The following is a 23,933-nucleotide window of genomic DNA, read 5'->3' as shown; positions in this document are numbered from 1 at the left end:
TCATAAATTATTAAAAGGGGACAAAGGAAGAGCTGAATTTATCCAAAGCATGTCTTTAAACCACTTTTTTTTAAGATGGAGATATTCATGTGAAAAGTACAAGTGAAAAACAAACATTTCAACAACAAAAGTGAATCCCAAATAGACCTCAATTCACCATCCATATCCTTTCTGTGCATTCTGTGCTCTAAAGAATGACATGTGTAATGGTGCATTTATCGCGTTATCCTTTGATAGTAGTATGTTCAGTAAAAGATGAGCTCCAATTTGGTTTTCTTTCTGCCTGCCATGTGTTTTTTTTATTGAGCTTGTAAACTCAATATTATGTATTCACATAATGCTTTGGTCAAGGATTGGGTAAATATAAGAAGGACCAGCATCAGTCTAGTTGGGCAGTTCATGTCTTTGATAGACTTTTTTTTAAGTCTGTGCTAAAAATAACATAGTTGCAGCCGCTCTTTATGAATAGAGCCTTGTGTACTTCTTCACTGTGTGGTGGTGCCAAAGTGTTTAAAAGCTTTCTTGCTTTCCAGAACTCCCTGCATTCCCTGATGTCCACACTCAGCACATCAAATCCTTTCTTTGTTCGCTGCATCAAGCCAAACACTCAGAAGGTAAGCCTGAACTCCAGACTCCTCTCTTCTCACCACTCTCCTAATCAACACCAGCTTGCTTTAGATGTACCTTTCTAAAAACCGTATTTTCAGAGCGTGTTTGATCTTGGCACATCCTCCCTGCTCCGAATACTTGAAAACCAAGGTACTTAGCTTCAGCTTCTTAAGTAAAACAGAACTCAAACATTGAGGAGAGAATGAAACAGATGAAAAAAAAGCTTCCTTCACTTCACTGGGCTAAAAAGAGTGTGAAAAAATGTACCGAACTGAAGTGCTGAATTCACTTCACATACAATGGGTGTTTGAGATAGCCTAGTGATTACAGCAGTGATTCTGGCTTTTCATGTGCCTGTGCATTCTTTCCAGACATTTCATTGGAAGTTGTTTTACAAAACTTGTTTTTTGTAAGATATCATTTTAGGAGCTGTTAACACTGCTAAACTGGTTACAAAGCTAAACCCTAAGTGCAAGAATACGTCATTAAGGGATATCAAAAAAGGACTCCCAAGTTTTTGAGCAAAAGGAAGTAAAATGGAAGGTGAAATTGCTGTTGCTACCCTCAAAACATTTGTTATCGTTCAACATCAGCTGGTCCAGCCAGACAACAAAACAGGAGAAGGCTAGGGTGGTTCAATTTTTAGTGGTACGTGCTCCTTACAGTTTAAAGTTTACACTGTGTCAGTTATGATAGTGAACCATTAAAACATGACAATGGCCTGACGTCAGTGCTAGTGATATAAAAACCAGGCCTGAATATGTGGAAGTTGCACATCAGAGCACTACAGCCAGTTTCCATGTCGTTTTGTCCTGTCATTATTTTTTCTAACACAGACTACTGCCCAGCAGTCCTTCCTTCCATACCTGTAGGAGTTTTAATCCAATGACTGAGGACAGGGTTTTTAGAAGGATGATGATACAATAATGCCGTTACACAGGAACACCATTACCAGCTGCCAAGGCCTTGAATCTCAATTCAGGCTGGGTACTGTAGCAAGCAGTTGGGTGCATGCAGCTATCAAGGAATTGGATTTATCTCTTGTGATGGGGAGTCTCCTAGGAAAACGGGTTATCTGAAATCTGTCAAGAGCTCGGAGCATTTCTGTTTCAATTTTTGTTTGATTGAAAGATGGGCTGTCAAAAACAATTGACTGCCAAACACTAAAACATAAAAAAATATGAACAACAACATAAAAAATGATCATACTGTATGTGTTTTGATTTCTTCAGCACACTGGACTTTCTTTCCTGAGCTGTTTGCATTTTTTTTTAATTTTGTGGCATGTTTCTTCATATTGTATAGTCCAGTTAAATGCAGTTCTCACATATAATGTTCAACTCATGCAATTTCCAAATACCGGAGCATTTCTGTTTCAATTTTTGTTTGATTGAAAGATGGGCTGTCAAAAACAATTGACTGCCAAACACTAAAACATAAAAAAATATGAACAACAACATAAAAAATGATCATACTGTATGTGTTTTGATTTCTTCAGCACACTGGACTTTCTTTCCTGAGCTGTTTGCATTTTTTTTTAATTTTGTGGCATGTTTCTTCATATTGTATAGTCCAGTTAAATGCAGTTCTCACATATAATGTTCAACTCATGCAATTTCCAAATACCAATTAAAGACAATACCCTGGAGAACTTTTTAGGCCCCGGAGAACCTCTTCATGCACACATTTCTTGTGTTTATACAGTAGTTCTCCATTTGTTCACAATAGAAAGATCCTGAAAGGCTTCCATTTCTAGGCACTAGATGGCACTGCAAGCTGTTTACATTGGTGGAAGCTAGTATCCTTGCACAGAAACAATTTCTTATCAATATTTGCCTAATGTTTGTTGGGGGAGCTCCTGTTTCCATTCTCACCATTGTTTCTATTCCTTTATGCTCAATGTATATTTAATATGAAAAAGATTTAGAAAATAACAAAATTAATTGTATACATTCAGAATTGTAATCTTATAAGAAGTGACAAAGGAGAGGAGGCCATTTGGCCCATCTCGACTGTTTGGTAGATGGGAGCTAATTGATCCAAGTACATCCTCCCATTTCATGCAAGAAGCCAGAATATTGTCTACAATAACATTGCTGAGAAGCTTGTTTCGTAGACCTGCAAAGTGTCTCCCGTTCTCAGTTTTAAACTCCCTTCCATTTTTTTTCCACTTGTGTGCTCTGTTGTATTTCACTGCTGATTCAAACAAGTGTATAAGATTGACTTTGTCAGTGCCCATGAGGATTGTGAATGAGGTCCCCTTGTAATTTTCACTAAAACTGTTCAGCTTCAGTGTAGGTCATTCATTGAAGCCTGGAAAGGTTACTGGTTGCTCTTCTCTGGTGTGATGTCAATTACAATATCCTTTTTTTTTGTCACACATAGACCAAAATTTTCCAAAATATTCTGAATGAGGGCTTATTAATACATTTTGCAATTTTAACATCAATTTGAGTTGAATTCAGCACTATCTATTATTAAGATGAAAAGTATATGAACTTCAACACTTGAGACTTTTGTAGAGGTAACGGGTTCAAGTTCAGTGTTTCCCATTTTCTATCTATAGTTTGTTTCTGAATGTAACATTCTGCACTTCTACATTAAATGTCAGTTGCCAGGTATTGGACCAGTTTTGAATTCTCTCATTCAAGATCAGTAGAATACAAAATATACATATAATTAGATATACTGTACAATAGTTTGTCAATGGTTTTGCATAACAGTACTTGATATGATGTCTGAGATCAGTGTCGCAAAAAGCACTATTATTATTATTGTTACAATTTGTCATAATTTGAATCATCTTCATTTTTTAGAAAACAGTTCTCAACACTTTTCAATTAAATTCATGTTTACAAGCACTTTGTTCAGCTATTCACAGCTGTGTCCTCCCTCAGCTGACCAAATTTATTCAGCTCAGATGTTGCAATCCAGGCAAATTTTATGTTTGTTTAAATATTTCAGACACTTTGGCTAGGTGTGTCCTCCATGTTTGGAATAATAATGGCAGAATTTCCTAGAGCTAGCTATTAACCCTTTGGCCTGGCCTAGAAACAGTGCAAAAAGAATAAAACCAAAGAATAAAAAGATGAATGTATGTTCAGCCTGTCTTCATTATTTTCCATGTAACAGCTGCAGGGGCTGTAAGTGAACAAGTGTTCTTTGTCTGCTCCAGATTTTCTTACACAGAATTGTAACACTTTCTGTCACCCTGTTTACTGCTGATACAGCAGTTCTCAGTGCTTTGTTCTCGGTACTATATTATCTGGCTGTTCCACAGACAACACCTGAACAGAAACCTAATTAACTGAGCTGGTCTTCTGCAAGTCAGCCCCAGTGCTCATAGCAAAATGGTTGTTTACTTCTGTTTTCCTGACACGGCAAGTTGACAAGGACGTTTGCCTCTTGCAAATACTGGAGAAAAGGTGTAACTGTGTTCTCAAATTACTGAATTTTAGATTCTCAAGTCCCTTTTGCAAGGCGTGCTCAGTTTATATAGCCAAATGTGGCTATACTGTAGAGCTTTCCAAGTTGCATGCTGATAAACAAATATGTCTCACAGTTTCACATAGTCTGGAGTTGTATAGAATATACACTACAGAGGCTGTAATTTACATGGTTGAAATATCTGCAGTGCAATTTTAAAATGTTTTTTTTTTACTGTGAAGATTACTAACTGACTACATAGTATGTTTTTTACCATTTATATTTTTACTACATTTTCTCATAACTAACAGTTTATCCTTGTAATTGCATAGATTTTGAATTTAACCTTGCACAGGGAGGAGAATTACAGGCAGCGTTTTCGGCTCTCGGGACATTTGTGTCTGAAGGCTAGAGTACGTTATTTGTGTCAGCTGCGGACTGTGCGTGATATTTATAACCATCCCCATGTGTGTTTCATAGTTCACAGCACAGAAAGATCAAGTCAGTTTTGAAGTTGTGAACCCGATATGTAAGCAGTGTGCGAGTGCGAGTTACAGCTTCAAGACTGCACTTGTCAAAAATAAACATCATGAAGATAGATGGCTACGATTGTTGATTATCGCCTAAGTAAATGTGTTACTGACGGCATCAGTAAAGTCTTTGTGTCTTTTCCTTGCTTGGAGCCAAGCCTTAGTTCAGTAGTTCAGTCAAACACTAATTAATCCAATTGATGATAAACTTTATAGGGACAGAAGGTTTGCTTGACATAACTCACCATGCTGCGGAAATGTCAGTCTGACCATAAGGGCAACAAGTGAGGAGGATGCGCAGGAATGGCGAAGGATAAAAGTTGGAGCTGGTTATGGTTTCTTTCTGAAAAGAGCAAACACCATGTGCAAGAAAGATGTGCCCTAAGAAGAGGTGCTCAGAAGGCAAGATATTTCTGCATAGGAGAGTAGAAGTGGACAAGAATAAAGTTTCTCCTCTTCCAGAACTTTTGTTTAAAAACTCCATTTGGTCATCTTTCAAAAGATGTGGGTTAAACCACTAATCAAGTAATATTCTTTCTGAGGCCTGGAATGTTACTGGGTTTAGAGGAGCATTCTCATCTTGAATCTAAGCAGTTGAATTCTTACCTTCAGCGCTTGGTTGATAACTGGAATGTTTTTTGTGCTGTTCTTTTTATGCACAAAATTCTATTACTTTCCCGATAAGCACAAGTGTTACAACTCGGATCAGATGGAAGCGAAACAGTTTCTTCATCTTAAATTTTCATGTCAAAAGAGGGAAAAGGTGTGCATCATTTCCAGAAAATGTACCACAGGCAATCAGTCAACGGCTTCACTATGACATAACCAATAGCTTACCCACAATTCCTGATTGTCTTTATATCTGCACCCACTGTTCCTTCCCCTGTTTGACCCAATGGACATTTCTTTTTCAGAGCACATAATTTTAAACAGGTCAGCAGCTTTAACCAGTACCGATGGAAGGTCCTAATATGAAAATATTTGCATTCCTGAAGAGCAGCTTGAGAGATTGTTTTTTGTTAGTGCTCAACACTTGCACACCCCCTCACTCTTCTGGATTAATGCACGCCAGGCCTCGCTAGGCATGAGTTCCTTTGAGTAGGAGCTGCCATGAATTAACAACAGGAGCCAAAGTGAGATCACATGCAAGACCTGAAATACCAGCTCACTCAGAAAAGGCTGAGCAGAGCCAGACTGAATGTTCAGTCTGAAAGTATGGGTGAAAACTAAAAGAAGCAGAAGCAGAGGTAGGTCTTACTACCTTAAAAGAGTTCTCACAATTTTCTCTAAGCTTAAAATCATTGTTGAAAAGCTGCATGTTTTTCGATACTTAGTAGTTGTGTAAAGATTGCGTGTGTTTAAATGTGTTGTTTTGAAACAACTTGTCATCTAACTGTTTTCGAAGCTTTTTGTTTCACAACTGAGCTTAAGAATCTGTATTTTCTTTTAGTTTTACTCCCGTAATAAGCTTCTGAAGTAAGGTTTCAGTGAGATCGGGTTTTGAGGAGGTGCATTGTATTACTAATTGCATGTATTTTCCAATTGAATCTTAAAATTGCAGGATACATGGACCACAAGACATGACTATAGATTTTTGCATGATTTTGTTTTTTGTAAGGTTGATAAGGAAGGCAGTTCATATCTTAGAAATTGGAGCTTTCAAATGGAAACAAGTGATCTTGAACTAGTACATTCCAGCTACAGTAAATACTGCATGTGAACTATTCAGACCAGTTTATAAAGTAATTGCAGAAAAGTTGTTTTAGAAGATTTTAAAATTGATCAGAGTCTTGATTTAAAAAGTATGCAATGGGTGAAAGTTTCTCTGAGGATTATTCGAGATGGACCGGGTATGATGCTCTAGCATGTTCAGACTTGAACATGGAGAAAACGAGGGAAGAGCAGATGAGTAATCGTGTTTTTCTTGTAGGCCTATCCCTTTGGCTCCGAAAAGCAAGATTCTGTGTTTATTTCAGAAATTCTTTTTTCTTCTAATTAAAAAGACCCTCTGTAAGTGAGTGCACTGAAAATGGAAGTATTTGATTTAACAAAACATTGGCTAGGTTTAATTTATTATACTAGGAACTTTTAACGTTACTGGATTTTACATTACATTGGCAGTGCTGCTTCTCTTCCTCTTCATTGTAATAATTGCTGATAATTGCTGTTAGTGAAAGCAGTACTATTAGGAAAAAGATACTTTAGAAAGGAACGTGAAATTATCTTTTTCTTGGTATTGAGCATGCACTGGAGTTTTGTCTTTAAATGCAGCATTTTTTCAAGTGTAAAGGTCTAGGGTTATCAAGGTATTTTTCTAAAATATTTTGCTATTATGTGCTAAAAGATGAGGCAGCTACCAATCTTTTTCCTTGGGAGCAATTTTCCAAATCAAAGAGAGAGAATGTTCCCTTTGGTTAGAATAAGAATTGCAATGTCTTTCATTTAAAAAACTCCTGGATGCATAGGTCATACACCTTTAGATTAATTTGCTATATAATGATTATTTTTTAAACATATATTTTCCTTTGTTGTTTTGATTCGTTGGGCTTGAGGGATTGAAATAAAAGTTTTTTGTTGTTGTAGGTAATGCACTGTATATGTCTATACAAATGTATAGACAATCAAGTATATTCACACTTCAAGGCTGTAAATGCTAAATGCTTTGAATACTGTTTTTTAATTCAATGTGATCATTTTGTGTCCTTAAATGATCCTTTTTTTAGAAGAGATTTTGCTTAGATTGACCATCATAGGGTCACACTTTTCTTGCTACATATGAAGTACTTAAGCTGTTTGGTCTGCAGATTTTGAAGAAGGCTCACACTAAAAGTATTTGATATATCTCATCTCTGTCACACGTAAATAGGACTCTCTCAGACGCCAACTGATTTACAGACTCAAATATGGTCGTTTTTAACGCACTCGAAATCAGTTTAGCAGAGGATGGGAATAGTCTGGCCTTTCAATGCTGCTTGACCCCAGGTTACTTAGCAACAAGGAGCTGTACAGGGGAATTTCTGGACTTTGCTAATTTACACATATCAAATATTGGCTGTAATGAAGACCTGGCTATATTCCCATGACGGCTTTGACAGTAATGCTTTGCAACAGAAAGAAATTAGCAAAGGAAGTACCAATTGTGTACACAAGGGACTGTACGTCAAGAAGACATTTTGCTCTTCCTAGCTTTTCATTGCATTCCAGGCCTTGCACAGTTTTCAAGTTTGCCAATGGACACTCAGTTGCCAATGTCACTTTTTTTTGGAGCACCACTGTTTTTTTTTTCTGGGAAAATTGGTTGCAGACAAATAAATACACAGGTCTGATTCTGCAAACTTCCACTCTTAGGTCTGTGATATAGAAGGTGACAGGTCCTATTTAACAGCCAGTATAAGACATGAACAATTGAAACTAAAACATAAAATAATATATTCTTCAAAAAATACAATACGTTTGCTACTAAAATACAATGGTAATATGGTGTTTGAATCTAAAACTTGCAGTGATATAAATATTGATTTTTTGCATTTTTTGAATACATGATAAAAGATATTACATACAGTACAATACAACTCTTATTGCAATCCTTATGTTTTTTTTTGTGTGTGTACCATTGTTACATGTAGGTAACTCTAATTTCTAATGCTTGAGTTTCATGTCTTGTATGATAATGCGGACACATGTTTTTGAAGATTATTGAGCATATAATATATCATGTTGTTATTTTTATTCTGTGCTGTGTTAACACATTTTCACCATTAGAGTTTACAACACATGTTGAGAAACAAGTAGAGGTTAATTCTGCTGTGCTGATGGTTCATTTTTGCTTGTCATAGAGAACCATTCACATTCAAAGCCCAATGGAGTTGAGATGCATTCATGGTATATAACATAGAGCTACCATATGTAGCTGATTTTGGCAACATACTGAATGTAGCTGAACTGATTAATGAGGGAAAGTTCTACCAGCACCTGAAGGAGATGGCAATATCATTTTTTTTCTACAAAAAATGAAAAATTATAATAGAACAATAACATTAAAACCCATTCTGCACTGGAATTTATGTCATGTGTAGTAAAAGAGAGCCCATTTATGTCTACTTCATGGAGTACACAGGTTGACAACACTTTCAGGAAAACTGTTTCAGTGCCAACAATAGCCAGTTCATGTCACTCAAATGAAATGGCGAGTAATAACTTTCATTGTAAGAGATGGAAAGATAGTGGCAAAATCTTTTGTCAGCTAGTAACCATGAAATCACAACAGAGGGAAATGGCATACAATTACAACACAATTTTTCCCTGCAAAAAAGTACACGTGTTTTCTATAGCTGAGCAAAGAGGTTGAAGCCATATTGCACTTTATACCACTGGTCACTGCAAGATGTATGTTATATGAGGTAAGACAGCTGTTTTAAAGTGCACTATCATCACTGACAAGTACTGATCTGACATTAAACTTAAACTTTTTATAGCAAGTTGGCATGTCTTCAGAAATTTTCCATTTCTATTTTAGAAATTTCCAGTACAGTATGAAGTAGACTCTGGACACAGTTTTTAGGGCTGGGCACTGTTGTGTTACAGATAATTTAAGTAAAATGCCCAATTGTATTAACAGGTTTAAAAGTAATCTCTTTTAGATAAATAAATGATGAATATAATAAACATTCATACAGATATATGCTGTTAGACACATGCAAAGGAATGAATTAGAAATAATCCTGTCTGGTTTTGCCTTTCATAATCAGGTGTCCTTTTTTAATATTTTAAAAATGTTTCAAGCCTTTTGATATTTTAAAACAAACATTTTCCAGCTTGTTTTATTTTTACTTTTTCCGACAGGTCTTTGAAGTGAGCTCAATATGCATCGTTCAAAATAAATTAAATGGTGACTTGTGCTTCAGATTACAGACTTTGCTTAACTGCAAAGCTTCAGTAGAAAAGAAAAGGCACAGATAAGCTTCAAAGAGAAATTCAAAGCTCAAGAAAGAATTGTTTGCTTCACTTTTGATTTTTAAAGTTTCTAGTGTTAAAACTAGAACAAATAAGCTTTAATCTTTTTCATTATCTTTGATTATCATGACACTCTCTGTGAAACGTTCTGCCCAAATTAAGGAAATCTCGTCCTGTTGGTTTCTGTGCGTTGATGCTGTTGAGTCTGCATGGTGCTGTTTGTGGTGTTCTGGCTGCAGGTGGTGGCCGTTTGGCCCCCTGCTTTGTATGCAATGATTTAGGCTTGTGTTTTTTCAGGCACGTGTCACGGAAGTAAACAATAGTGACCCCAAACCACAGTAAAGGCTAATAGGCAGGCAAGGAGCCTGTGGGGAGGACAGCTGGCCCCCAAATTACTGTTTAACACCATTTTCATGGAAGGTTTCAGCACCGCCTGGCAACCTGATTGATTCATGACTGAGGGGCTGGGAGGGGATGTGGGGCTCTCAGTGGATGGGCGAGAGGGGCTAATCGTGCAAACCCTGAGCAAGCTGTATCACTCCCAGATGGAGAGTCTTCAGAGGATCCTCAGAAAAGATTCTTGATGGCAGCCCTTTGCCTCGTTCTCTGCCGGTGAGCAGAGGTCCCGGTGCTGGGGAGTCAGCGGTTTGCTTCAGAAATGACAAAAAAAAAACACAGTAGAGTGCCTTCATTTGCCAGGCTTTTCTGAATTCTGAATCATCTCACAAATCCTTAACAAATGGAAAATACAACTGCACACTGTGCAGGTCTACCCTTTTAACTTAAATTGCTACTTGGCATTGGTGAGATTTCTGACAGTATTTTTCTTTATCCTTCCTGAAATAGTCCTTGCAGCACGGAGTGAATGGACTTGTGCAAAGGCTGCACCTAACAACTGGTCCATTCCCTCAGGGAAATCACAGTCTTTATTGAATCAATATATTGATATTTCCAGCGTGATTCAATCCCCATCTGTTATTGTATTCATCCTCACTGACCGCCCTTTCGTCATGAAGTGCATATTAAAATACTTCATTTCAGCAGCTCTCACAGCAGGTTTCTCTTTTATTGCTTCAGTGGTGTTTCCTTTGTCCCTTTTCTTCAACTATCTTCATTTGCCTTGAAAAAAGGGCACATTCACTGTGGTCAAAGTAGATCTCTGAAATAGTGTTGAATACTGGGAGGCTTGCCAGATCATTGGCAGACATGGGTTTAAATGAAAACTTTAACCCAACTACAAACTAAATATGCAGAATGTAATGGCAGGTTTCCATCAGGTAGAGACCATACAAAAACACGAAGATTTGATTTAAGTGGGCCAGAGTTGGTAATAAAATTAAACCTTTCTTATAGTTTAGTATACAGTATAAGTTAAACTAATGATTGTTTTTTTAGCAAAAGTCTCAGGATTAAAGCGTATTTCCAGTATAAAATATATTGTAGCGAGAAATGTTTAGCTGAGTAGACGTTAAAGACTTCCACCTTGATAAAATAAACCTGTGTGAGAAATAGTTTGAAGATAGCACCGAGCACCATGAAATTCCCAGTACAGATGAGGCTTGTAAATTGAAAAGATGAATTGTGAGATTGAGCAATAATGGTTTAAAAGATTGTTTTGAATGCGTTAGTTTCTCATCCATAATAATACATTTCCTGGTTGCATTGGTTATGCAGAATTTTCTGAATATGCATGTTAAAAGATATAATATAATATAATATAATAGTCAGCTATTCTTTCAGATTAGCCTATGCAGACCTATCAACAATGCATTTTGAGGGCAAAGAAGCCTAGTGCTATAGAGTTGGGGGATGAATATCCATAGGTGCATATGAAAAAAATAAAATCTGCAGTACTGAAAAACGATATTAAAAAAATTCTGTCAGACTACTAAATTATTATTAAGTATAATATCGTTCCACTGCACCATTGTACTGGCAACTGGGAACTTATAAAAACAGATGGTCAATAAACATATTGTATACACAGTATTAATATGTTTTGTGTGGGTAGCTGCATCTGCAGGAAAGCTGAGGTGGGATCCACACTGAAAAGTATAAGAAAGAAAAATTAATAGCATTTCTCACACACCTGAAAAATACTCCACAACCGAAAAAATTCTTTTCTTCTTTTCAGTTTTCGGCAAGGAATTAAACCCTACTTGTTTCTGCATATCATCTATAAACCAGTTTTAGGCTGTGGAACAGAAATATACCTGTTATAATAGGAAATTGAACTTAAGTCACCTCATTGCAATTTGGTTTTAAATAAACACACCCAGTTCGGTAAGGCAGGTTTACTATTTCAATAAAGAAACCTTCTTCATAATGTCTTGTGTCTACTTGTTTGAGGCGCCCTGCCTCAGTCTTTTGTAGAATTATTTTTTTCCCCACTGCTTCACCTTAATTGTAACCTTGAAGGTAACGTTAATTTTATTAGAGTCAACTAAATGATGATAGCTTCCAGAGAGATCATACAGAAGTATCTGTTGCATATGTGATTAATATCTGTACTGATCTTAAAAAGTGATTAATTTTAAAGAGCTGCAGGAAAGATACAGAATTTTTTCCCTGCCGAGGAGAAAAACATTTTTTTCACAAATAACAGCTTTACAAATAATGGTGTAACTGCACTCTGAAGAGAACTTAAGAAAATTTGTTGGCTTTTGTTTACTTCAAAATAGAGACTTTGTCAGGCTATATTGCATTCTGTAAGTTCTTTTTTATTTAGTACTGCAGAAAGTCAGTGTTGCTTAACATACAGTAAACACTGTTTCCAAGTTATACATTTAACAGGGAAGTGAAAAAAAATTAAATTAGTTTTTTTTGTTTGTTTCTTAACACACATCCTAATTCTGGTACTGTATCATTAAACTAAAAAAAACTTTTCTGCCACTCCCAAGGGATGAATTCGGTTCACTGGCCTTCTACTGCCTCCCTACTAAGTTGATGTGGAAAAAAAAAACAGCTGGCAAATTTCCATGCATGAACTCGCATTGGATAGGCAGTCTGAGGCCAGACAGTACTGGCCTATTGCCTCCTTCCCTCTACCCTACAGGGCCTACAAGTGCCCTACACAAATTAGCCTCAGCATGGGATGCGCTACCATGGCAACTGGGTCACTCATAAAGCTGGCTAGCACTCTGTATTGTTCAGTTAGTGTGTCTTTCACTGGCCGCAGTGAGTTAGCCCTGTCGTTCTCTCCCTTATGGATTTCGAATGGAACGTTAGCAAGAGGAATGAAATACTCAACCCGCAGGCCGGTAAGAATATCTGGTGAACATTTTAACAGTCTGAAAAATGTTGAGCAGTTTTTTTCCATATGGAGCAGGGCAAATTTAGGTGTAGAGTGTCATACCGACAAGCATGTTTCAGTTGATTTGGCCGCCTCTTCTCAGTTTTTCTTTACTATGTATCCTGTAGCTTTAATATTCCTTGTACTATAAAAAGTTTTAAAGGGTCCTCTCCTACAACATTCTAAAGGTATTATTAATCATTAGGACTATAATCTAGTTATTATTAGAACTCAAGTCACATATTTACGATTGTTCTGGAAGTTGTTCTTCTGTCATCTGTGGCCAATGTATGTTTTATTGTTTTGCAATAATTTGATTTGGGATATTATACACTAGAGATTTGGCCATTGTCCTCTAAATAGAAATATATATGGTTATTTATAGAATTGTTTTATGCTTTTATTTTAAGACGGTTAACAATATTTTAAGTTCAAAAGAAAATAATTATGGGGATTTTATGATTTAATATGAGTGTTCATTTGGATTTCAGACTTTCATTCTGCCTCTTCAGAGCACCTTATGAGCAGAGGTCTTTCCAAACATGTTCTTCATTATTCAAGTATACATGTGTACAGTACCTTTGTGTTTTAAGAAGGTTCCTTAAGATCCTACTCTGCAGTACTCATTTGGAAACATTTTTGTATCACAACAGCAATAATATTCTTGAAAACTACAACTTTCACTTCTTAAGACAGATAAATTAGTTTCAGCTATTTACAAACTTTTTCTAAAAAAGTTATTGTGATAATCCATATATCAATCCTTTTAAATTATTTCGATATTTAGATCTTGCTGGTTTGTCTAAAACATTGAGACTAACACCTCTTTTATCTCCTGAGCAAAAGCAGACACTTAATCTGTATTTTTCAGAAAGCTGCATATGGTTTTTATAAGGATGACCGGAGGCTGCTGTTAATAACAGTGTTATGCCATATTTGTAGCAAGAGTGCTGAAGTGATAATAATTTCATCCATGTTTTTATTGTCACCCAAATGAACAAAACCATTTATACATGAAAGGAAAATGCACTTATTCTTTTCGCTAGAGCTGTAACTGACTCTTCACTCCAGCTTTGAAGGTCTCAGAGTGATGACAGTGACTGACAGCAGGAGTTGATTTTCTCCTGGGAATGACTTCTTTCTCCAGACAAAGGTCCCTTCTTATCCCAATTCAAATGTCAAACCTTCTTTGTTTGCCTGAATGATCATATAACAGTGGAGTCAAAATATGAATAAAAGAAATGGAGCATTTACAACCTTTTCAGAAAGCTGCTCCCTGACACCGCTTTGTGGAGGGAATCATCAAGTCATTATGTAAATTACAATTATGCAAATTTCATATCTGACCCCCTTTTTTTCCCTCTCTGACGCTCAGACCCTTTATAATATATGGAGCGTGCTAAGTTAATTTCTTGAGGGCAACATGTGGAAGAGTTATTGACAGCACTGACCTTTAATGGAAGAAATTAACAAAAAATGGGTTGTGATTTTACGTGCATCGCCCACTGGGGTTAGCACTCTGTTGTAGAGGCCCCCAGTATGGCAAGCAGAGGAAGAATGGTTCCTTTTGGAAATGTAATTTTGCTGTTACAAAGAGGCATACAGATCCTAATGCCTCTGTTCTCCTCTTGTTTGGTTATTTTCATTTTCAAGGAATTGACTGCTACAGTACATGCCTTTTGTACAGCAAGTAAAAGGATCTTGATAGACGGAAACATTTGACATATTTGAAGTCTGTGTTGCCACTGCCAGAGTAATGGTAGTATTTGATGAATGTGGGGGATTTGACTGAGGTATTTTATTTATACATTTTAATAGGGGTGTTTGGCTTTGTGGTCTTAAACAAGCTGTGCCGCTGTAAGTATGCTCTAGTGGGGTGAATGTGTTTGTGGCCGTGGCCTCTTGAATGGACTCTTAAATCTGAGACATTGGGGTGTTTGCCCGTGGCTCTGGCGATGGACTTCAGATGGGTGTCTCCGGTACCTGACGTTGTGTTGACTTCTCCCTGTAGATGCCTGAGCGGTTCGACCAGCCGGTGGTCCTCAATCAGCTGAGATATTCTGGAATGCTGGAGACCGTGAGGATTCGGCGAGCGGGGTTCCCTGTTAGGAGACCCTTTCAGGACTTCTGCTTCAGGTGACTGATACATCCATCCATTTTCTAACAGCTTCATCCAATTCCGCCGGCACAAGGCAGGGTTTACCCTGAACAGGTCATCAGTCCATCGCCAGGACACAGACACACACAGACTCGCACCAGGGCCACTTTTTCATGGGGCCAGTTAACCTGCCAGTATGTCTTTGGACTTTGGGAGGAAAACTGGTGGTATAGAACACTCCCGTTTCATGTAAGACCCTTAAACTCAGTAAGCTCCCAAGGAGACACCTGAGGGGAAATTTAAATACAATTGATTGAAATAATAGTAAAACAGAATCATCCAATGCCCTTACATTAACTTTGGAGAATTTATCTGTTTGAGTGTAATCCAAGATTCTTCTCTAAATTCAGTCAACAAGCAAATCGGTTTGTTGTACAACTTTTTTAGAATTTATGTATTGAAGCTGAGAATTATTGCTGACCACATCTGGAAGCATTTGTCCCCTTAATTTGTCAGTGTTTCTTCTGTAAAACGGGGAACATGTTTTACTCAGTAAAATTAATCTTCACAGTGTATTTATAATTTTATATTATAATATATATATACAGTATGTAGCTGGTGGTTGCACTGGATTTAATCTTTCTTTGGGGTTTCCACAGCCTCAAAAATCAGAAGTTGAAGACGTTCTTAATTCAGATGAGTTCCATCAGTTATTTAAGAGATGATTAGATATATGTAGGGTGTTTTAGTCTATGGGGTGAAAGGATAATTGAATCTGGAGAGCAGACCAGTAAGCCTAAATCTGTCCTTAAATATAGATACAAAGTACTGATGAAGGACGTGACTCTTCCTGAAGACATGAAGGGGAAGTGTGCTGGTCTCCTCCATCTTTATGACAGCACCAAGACCGAGTGGCAGCTTGGGAAAACAAAGGTAAGGGGGGGAAATGCTTTTTACAGCACAGAAATCACGCCATTTTGAACTTGGGGCATGCGATCCTGAGCCTGAGTTGATATTACTTTTATAGCATGTACTGTACCCATTTCCTGTTTGTAAGATTTTGTGTGTGAATGTGTGGTAATGCAATGTTACAGTCCAACAAATGGTCCCTGCTGAATATCAGTGGTTCTTTGCTCAGAGCTTTTACTGTGAGTTGACACATTCGTACTGGGTTTTAAGCGCAGCACTAGCAAATGGCTGGATTCAGATGTGTGGCTTGGTTGATCTTTTGGAGTTGCTAGTTTAACATGTGTCCTTTCTCCTGAAATAATGGTATCACCGGGTCAAGGAGTAAGAAGTGTATCTCACAATTAATCAAAAGGAGAGCAGGCAACATCATCCATTAAAGAGAAAAGTCCTCTTGCTTTATGTTTAATCTGTATCTAGATTTGTTTTTTCATCTTTTTTTACTGCCATTTTGTTTGAATATGGATGACAGTTTACCACAGTTACTGTACCTGCTCATCATCCTCAATGAGTGAGAAAAATCTGTCAATTAGTGGACAAGTGGCTCTTGGATTTGCATCTTGGTGGCTTTTCTGTTCCCAGTACTAAAATATTTCTTGATCTTTATAATCTCCCTGATAAGGCTACTGAACAAATTATACACCTGCCTTTGGTATTACAGTGTTACTGTATGCTTTTAAGGTAAGTGCTTGAGGAATCTTTCAAGCTATTCACCTCATTAAAGTGGAATATATAAACATTACGGAATAGCTCTTTTTGTGATGTTTATTGTGGATAAAGTGCCTTTTTTAAATAGGTGAACCTTTACAGTGTAATATGTCTACAGAAGGAAAATCTTCTTAAGGTTAGTTGCTGTTTATGCTTATCCATCATATACAATTTTAGATATCTCTGTAATCATTTAATTTGTTAAATTAATGCTTGCATCCAATTGTAAAGTGTGGCAAATGAGATTAGCTGGTGTTATTTATCATGGCTGTACTACCTGAGGCAGTGTCTGAGATCTGTTTTGTTTTGAATAATGTTAGTTCAAGATAATTGCATCTGTAGCTTTCATTAAGACATGGTGGTGGAGATGAACAGTTTGTGAGCCCTGCAGGGCATTATGTTGCTTTAACAGAAATTATTGGAGGTAACGAAAAGAAAAAAAAAAGTTACGTCCCAGTAAACTCTAATTGAAAGTGACAGATGTCACTGTGTCGACACAGCGTGACCATGTGACTCAGCAGGAGGTGTTTGCCAAACAAGGGCCATGCTGTTTAAATCAATTGCACTCCATTCAGATCACTGGAGGGAAAGGGGCTTTAAAAGAAGTCCTGAAAAAACAAGATTAATGGGTAAATTTTCTCAAATTAACTCTTATGGAAAAGAAGCGGTAACCATTGTCTGCACATATTCTAAGATAGATGTGATTTCATGGAAATTAAAAGGTCAGTTTTCAAGCATGACCATCTGTGCATTAATAAAAATGTATGTAATTCAGAACTTACTATTTTCAAGCTTTCATAAAAGTTCAAGCTTTTATAAAACTTTGATTTTATTTATTCGCTACAGTGGGAAAACTGAAATGATCAATATAGCAATAGAACATTGAAATCTTTGATTTTTTCCTTGTATGGCTCAGTTTTCAGAACACACAAGGGTTCTTTAAAGTGTATGTGCATAAACATATAATTTTCCTATTTTAAATATTCATAATAGAGTGTAGCTTATACAGTATGATTAATTTTTATGGGAAGATAAGTACTTCTTGAGTTACAGGTTTTCTGTGAAGATGTTAAATCAAAAACGTCACATCTGCAGCAACTAGAGATATTCATGACATTTTCATACTAATTAATTATCAGGTTTCCTAGTCTAGATACACCAAAAAGTAATTTTGGTTTTATCACATCCCTTAGGCCGTGTCATTTATCACTTACACCACACCAGAAAATTAATCCTGCGTCTGGTCATGTACAACAGAAAATCTGCTTAACCCTTCCATCTGCAAAAGAGGGTTTGCTATCGATGGCCACCAGCTATGTGTCTGGACATCAGGGATGCAAATACAACAGTATTGCTATGCATCCGTAGGGGTGCAATAATATGTTTAAAGGAAATCAAAATCCATAATACTGTATGTTAAATCAAATTAGTCCTCAACCATTTTTTAACTTGTTACCTAAGCGGAAGGGAGAATCTTTGATTTTACAACACTGTGATGACCTGAAGAGATTTGCATATTTTTGGAAAACAGTTGTAAATCAATATATTGATTATTGATTTGTTGACTTGTTAGTAGGTATAGATTTGTTTGTAGGTAGTGGAAAATGTGCATAAAACATGAGCATTTTTTGTAGTTCAAGGAGGTAGCTGTGTCAGCATGCGTAGGCTGTGAAGGAACAAGTAAAGGTTTATTCCATGCTGAAAAGAGAAGAAAGGAAACAACGTTTCAGCTGTGGAGCCTTCTTTGGGTGTGTGACGTCTATTTTCACCATGGAATAAACCTGTACTTCTTCCTGAGCGTTTTTTGTATGTACATTCCCTACCTTTGTTTTGTTTAAATAAAACTAAATGTCTTCAGATATAGTCCGATAACTTTATCATATATTTTGTGGCTACCTTGCTACAGTCCTTAAGTACAATAAATCAGATTTCACATTTTTAGTATTGAATACATAATGTTTGTTTAGACTTAGATTAACTGGATTGATTTGGAGTATTCAAAACTCAAATTCTGAAACCCAATGTAATGAAACTATATATATATGCTCTAAAGCACTAATTCTAAAAATCAAGAAGAGTGCGCGTTCTTTATATTCCATTCATTTTTTTATTTCAGCCTCATGCATTCGAAAACAATTTCCAGTTCCTGTGAAGAGTGGCACCTCTAGAAGCTGGCTTGTCTCGTCTGGATAGCCTCGCTAAAAGAGCCATACAGATTACAGCACAGATCCTTATTCCTTATTAATCTGTTGTCTGCAGGTGTTCCTCCGGGAGTCACTCGAGAACAAGCTGGAAAAGCAGCGGGAGGTGGAGGTGTACAAGGCAGCCATGATCATCCAGGCACACATCATGGGCTACGTGGCACGGTACGAGAAGACAGGGTTCACCAGGGAACTAGCACCCAATTCAGGCAGCTCTGCCTCCGGTGAAGCACAGTCGAATTTTCACAATGAAAATGGAGACTCATGTTAGAGGAAAGCTGGGCAAAATGAACTTAAGAGGCACAGAGAGAAGACTTGAGTGGCCGAACGCTGTGTTCGAAGCAGTGTTTGCAGCCTTTACACTGACTAAAAGAAAGATGTTACAGGATTTTTTTTTTAATTTTCCAACAGAATCATAAATATATACATTTACTGGTGAATACAGTGAAGCAAACCCACAAAAATACATTTATGATGTTTGTTTTAACTAAAACTATTGGAGCCAAAGGAGTCAAAAATCACTGTTTATTAGATGGATGTAGCTCAAAGCATAGGGAGGTGAGAAACATTCCTTTTTTTTGTTAGATGTTGATAAGATAAGATCACTGGCCATATACAATATTTTGTATTAGGAATTTGTCTTTTCGCATACCCCAGCTTGCTCTCCATGAGACACACAGACAGGGAGAGAAGCTTGGGGTCAGAGCGCAGGGTCAGCCTTTTATATAGTGCCCCTGGAGCAGTTGGGGTTAAGGGCCTTGCTTAGGGGCCCAAAGTAGTAGGATTCCTCTGGCGACTGCGGGATACGAACCAGCAACCTTCCAGCCACAGGCGCAGATCCTTAGCCACAGAGCCATCATCTTGATGATGTTAGTTGTCTTTTTTATTGCCCAGTCAACAGTTTTATCCCACTGTTGATGGTATTGTTTGATAGTCATTTCCTGTCTGAGGCTTCAGTCTGTTGATTCCAAGTTTCTGATGATAACATCAAACCGATAAGAGCGAAAGTATGTAGGTTACAGTGCCATATGTACTTTTTTAAAGTGCTTATCCTTTGGTTAAAAGAACATTGTTACACATTGTCGTGTGTAGCTGTATAAAATAATACATGTACATGATTTGCTAATATTGTCTTAAATTAGTTTTGAAAGTAGCACAGGTCAAATGTGAACAAGAAAAATAAATATGTAAATATATACAGCAAATAGAGGAAACAAAAGATTCACCTAAGAATCTCCATTACCATTTCTTGATCTGTAGCAGTGCTGTAAATTGAAATTGTATTGCCGACCTGCTGACAGCTGTCTGATTCTGTTAGAAACAAGCTCTTCATGTAACCAGCACATGCAGTAATCTAATCAAGATTGCTATTATGGCATGATGCAGGTTTAATGAAGCACAGTTTATGTGATTTGTGACTAGAGGACACATTGTGAGGACGAAGAAAGCACAGGAAGGGAGTGAATGCAATAACAAAACAAGCAAAAACCAGGAGACAGAAATACAATAGTGATTTGATTTGTGGAGATGGTGCCATGCATTATTTATTCAGTGAATTCATTCTGTTTGTTTCAGTCTTTCAAAGAATGATTTGAGAGTGCAGCAATTTACATAATTCTGTCTCTTTGGTTAGCACAGGAGCCCCAGGAACATCTTGTGTTTAATAAGCAGACGTCTCCAAAAGCATGATACAAAACAAGCAAACAGTGCCAGCCTGCATTGAGAATGACGAGCTAATATAAGGATATATGCAGTATTAATACACCTTCTTAGTATGATATAAGATACAAAAATTACAGAAACTAATAATAATATGAGGTTGCAAAAAGACCAAAATATTATAGATTTTCACAAGATTCTTACTTTCAGTCCCGTTGAAAGTAAGTGTGTCACTAGACATGAAGTTTTTTCTGCCTTATATTTCAGGGTTTGTATGTGTGTAGGTTAAGTACAACTTTAAAGTCACACTAAAACACAGTATCAAACTGTAAATGCTCTGTGTAGGTATAGACCTTGTATAAATAGGTTCAGTAGTTGCTAGTACTTAACCCTAGTACTAGCTGTAACTAAATCCCCACCCTTTTATTTAGTTTCACTTGAAACTTGGAGCGTTTGTGTGACATTTCACTCCGGCTCTGGTCCTGGAGGATCAGTGTAGCTGCAGGTTTTTCTCTGCCTCTTTATAGCAGCAGAACCTCAGGAGCCAACACAGGCTGGAAAAGTGATCCAGTTAAGCCAGTAACTACCTGATTTGGCTCATTAACAGCTGAAATGGGATGAAAACCCACAGACACAACAGTCGTCCGGGGCTAGGGCTGGGGAACCCTCATCTAAGATGCCTCTTGTGTAGGCTTCACGATGATGTGCTAATGGTAAAGAGTTACAGCCACCCCTAAACTGGACCTGCCGTGCTCCAGCTCTAGACAAGACCTGGCCAGGCCTTATAATAACCTTTCAGTCTTATTTAATAAACTCTTTTCCCTTGCTCACAGTTTTTCAACCAGTAGGCTACAGGCCACGTGTGGCTCATAAATATTAGGTAATAAGCCCCAAACTGAAATGTTGTAAGTCGTCTCCAAAAATCAGTAAAATAGTGTGCATTAAAACATAATCAGGTATAACTCTTAAAAATAAATTTAAACTGTCTCATAAAATGGGCTGCCCATTTTTACATTTGGTTGGTTGTACCAAACTCTATACCATTTTTTGTATTAGCTTTATTTCTATAAAAAAGTGTGAAATGTGTTTTTTTCACTCCTGTCACCACAGCAAATGGACAGTGCCTTTCGAAATTATTCACTCTTCTGCCGTGTTTCCACTTTTTTGCCATGTGAATTGCAGTCATGACACTTTCAAGTAGGAAGTTATATTTAAAAAGCTTCACAATTTACACCAAACTGATGAAGCTTAAAATAAAAGTACATAAAAAAACCTGATTTTAAAAGAAGAACATTCTCAATTGCTTTGGTAGTCAGCCCCTCTGGTACAGTAATGCAGATCAGTTCAGGTGCAAAAGAATAGTTGGAAAGGTCACAAAATGAGTGTAATCTGCCTGCATGTAATCAAAGTGTTTTAAACTGACTTCAGAGGCAGCGCGTCTGTCTCTGTCAGCTCCCTCGGAGAGACACTGAATTTCAAGCCACCGCTCGTGTACTGATAAGACAAATCGACCATGAAGACCAAGGGAGATCAGGAGAAGGTTACTTTTCCCTTTGAGAACAGTAAAGCCCATCATTAAGAAGAGCAATATCCATCATACCACCCAGAGACTACCCTGATCTGAATACCCTTCCAAAGAACAGCCACAGTTCATTTGGAAGAAGTGTACAGTATGCACTTCTATGACTTCTGTTTCATCAAGATGTGATATTATTTCTATGAGATCATTGGATTTGCAGAGGTCTGTGTCAATTTTTCTCTGAGAACTAATATGGGTTAATTTTCTCCACTCCTTGAGTCTTATACATAAGGAGAATTATTTTTATGATCATTTTAATTTATTATTTTTTATATTTCCATAACAGCAGCTATAGGGGCTTTACACATTGTACATCTCCACAGGAAATGTATGTTTACCTTTTAAATCATCAAATCACATGTGGGCATTGACTGTTGTATCTAACTAATCGGTATGAGGTATGGTAGGCTTAATACTTCCTTACAGTTGTTCTGCGTGTTCTTTAGGAAGCAGTATCAGAGACTGCTGCAGTGCATTGTGGTCATCCAGAAAAACTACCGTGCGTTCTACTGGAGGAGAAGGTTCCTTCATCTCCGCTGGGCCGCGCTGACCCTCCAGACACGAGCAAGGGGACACCTGGCCAGGAAGACCTACTATCGGCTGCTGGAGGAAAGGAGAAAAAGGGAGGAGGAGGAGCGGCGACAGAGAGAGGAAGAAGAAGAGAGGTATCACTGACATACATCTAAACATGCTTTTATTCGCCAGCATGAAAACTGGACTTCTTCGTAGCATGAAAGCTGCAATACTGCTAATCTGTGTACAGACGTCAACACCGACGCCAGAAGATTGCAATAGACATAGCTAGAGCACAAGCACATTAAGAAAGGTTACAGACCAGAAGAGGCGATTCGTCCCTTCTAGCTAGTTTGCTTGCAGGTAGTGTTTAAGTGATTTGAAGTCTCATCCAGCCATTCCTTGTAGGAAGCTAGGATTTAACTCCTGCCACGTTTTCTGTTGGAATTGTCTTGGTTTGCAACACAGGATCTGTTACTGTACTGTCAAGTTTTTTTTTTCTCGCATTCCTACTGTCAGATACGCCTGTAGGAACGATTGCCAGACACAAAACAACTTGGCATACTTGCCACATAACCTCGACGTGTCTCTGCATGTCTAGAATATCAACCTGAAACAATTCTCACATTGTAGCAAGTCAGAGAATTAAAGTTTAAACTTTATGAAGATGCTGCTTTTGGTGTGTTCTGCTGTATAACTTCCAAAGCACCAGGACTGTGATCCTTTAGGCATTTAGTGAAAAAATAGTAATTTGTTAAACATTCTCTGCCTTTCATAAATAACTGCTTTGATACTATGACACCTCTGCTTTATCCCTTTAATTGCATTCCCACTCTCAAGCAGGTGACATTTTTGGCTAGTAGATTATTTGAAGGAGGAGTTTTGCATATTTATCTTGAGTATAGGTATGAGAAGGGTTTATTTGCTTCTGCATTTCATGATCTGAAGCAAACATCAAAATAATATGCAGTAGGGAATGCTGCCAAGTGCATCTCAGCAATGAAATATTTGGTCATAATATATGATCATGTTCTGGTTCTTTATGATTATTCTCTTTTCTAAAAGAAAATACTGAAGTGGACAAGAAGATATCTAAAAACACCCAAAATGTTTTTGGCAGTCCAACTGACAGTGTCATGCTTTGTGAGTCTCTTTAACCAATTGCATTTTGAAGGTCTTTGAAATTACATTTAAAGCCATTGCTACTGTTTTTTGTTCTTTGTGTATTTTGTAAAGTCGTGGCACATGTCCTTTTCCTGTTTCTGTTCTTGATGTTAAATGTTTGTTTCTTGAGATCACAGCACAGGAAAGACTGTGTGAGATAACAGCCTTTAGCCTGTTAAGGAATATTCAAGTCCTGGGAATCTTTTGGGAACAGAAGCTTTATATAACACCTGCT

At 37.4% G+C, this 23,933-nt stretch overlaps 1 protein-coding gene across 1 annotated transcript in view; it reads left to right on the top strand.

Moving 5' to 3' along the window:
* Nucleotides 1-23,933, top strand: part of myo10 (myosin X) — a 138,807-nt gene that overhangs the window by 92,313 nt on the left and 22,561 nt on the right. The window contains exons 19-23 of the mRNA XM_088918476.1: nt 534-614; nt 14,822-14,946; nt 15,727-15,841; nt 18,842-18,948; nt 22,468-22,686. Coding sequence (XP_088774602.1) covers nt 534-614; nt 14,822-14,946; nt 15,727-15,841; nt 18,842-18,948; nt 22,468-22,686 — 647 coding nt within the window. The remainder of the gene's footprint in view (nt 1-533; nt 615-14,821; nt 14,947-15,726; nt 15,842-18,841; nt 18,949-22,467; nt 22,687-23,933) is intronic.

Source organism: Atractosteus spatula, chromosome 6, assembly GCF_055471065.1.
Source record: "Atractosteus spatula isolate fAtrSpa1 chromosome 6, fAtrSpa1.hap1, whole genome shotgun sequence".
NCBI classification, from domain to species: domain Eukaryota; kingdom Metazoa; phylum Chordata; class Actinopteri; order Semionotiformes; family Lepisosteidae; genus Atractosteus; species Atractosteus spatula.
Note: the sequence above shows the minus strand (reverse complement) of the source record. Positions and strands in the feature narration are given on the sequence as shown.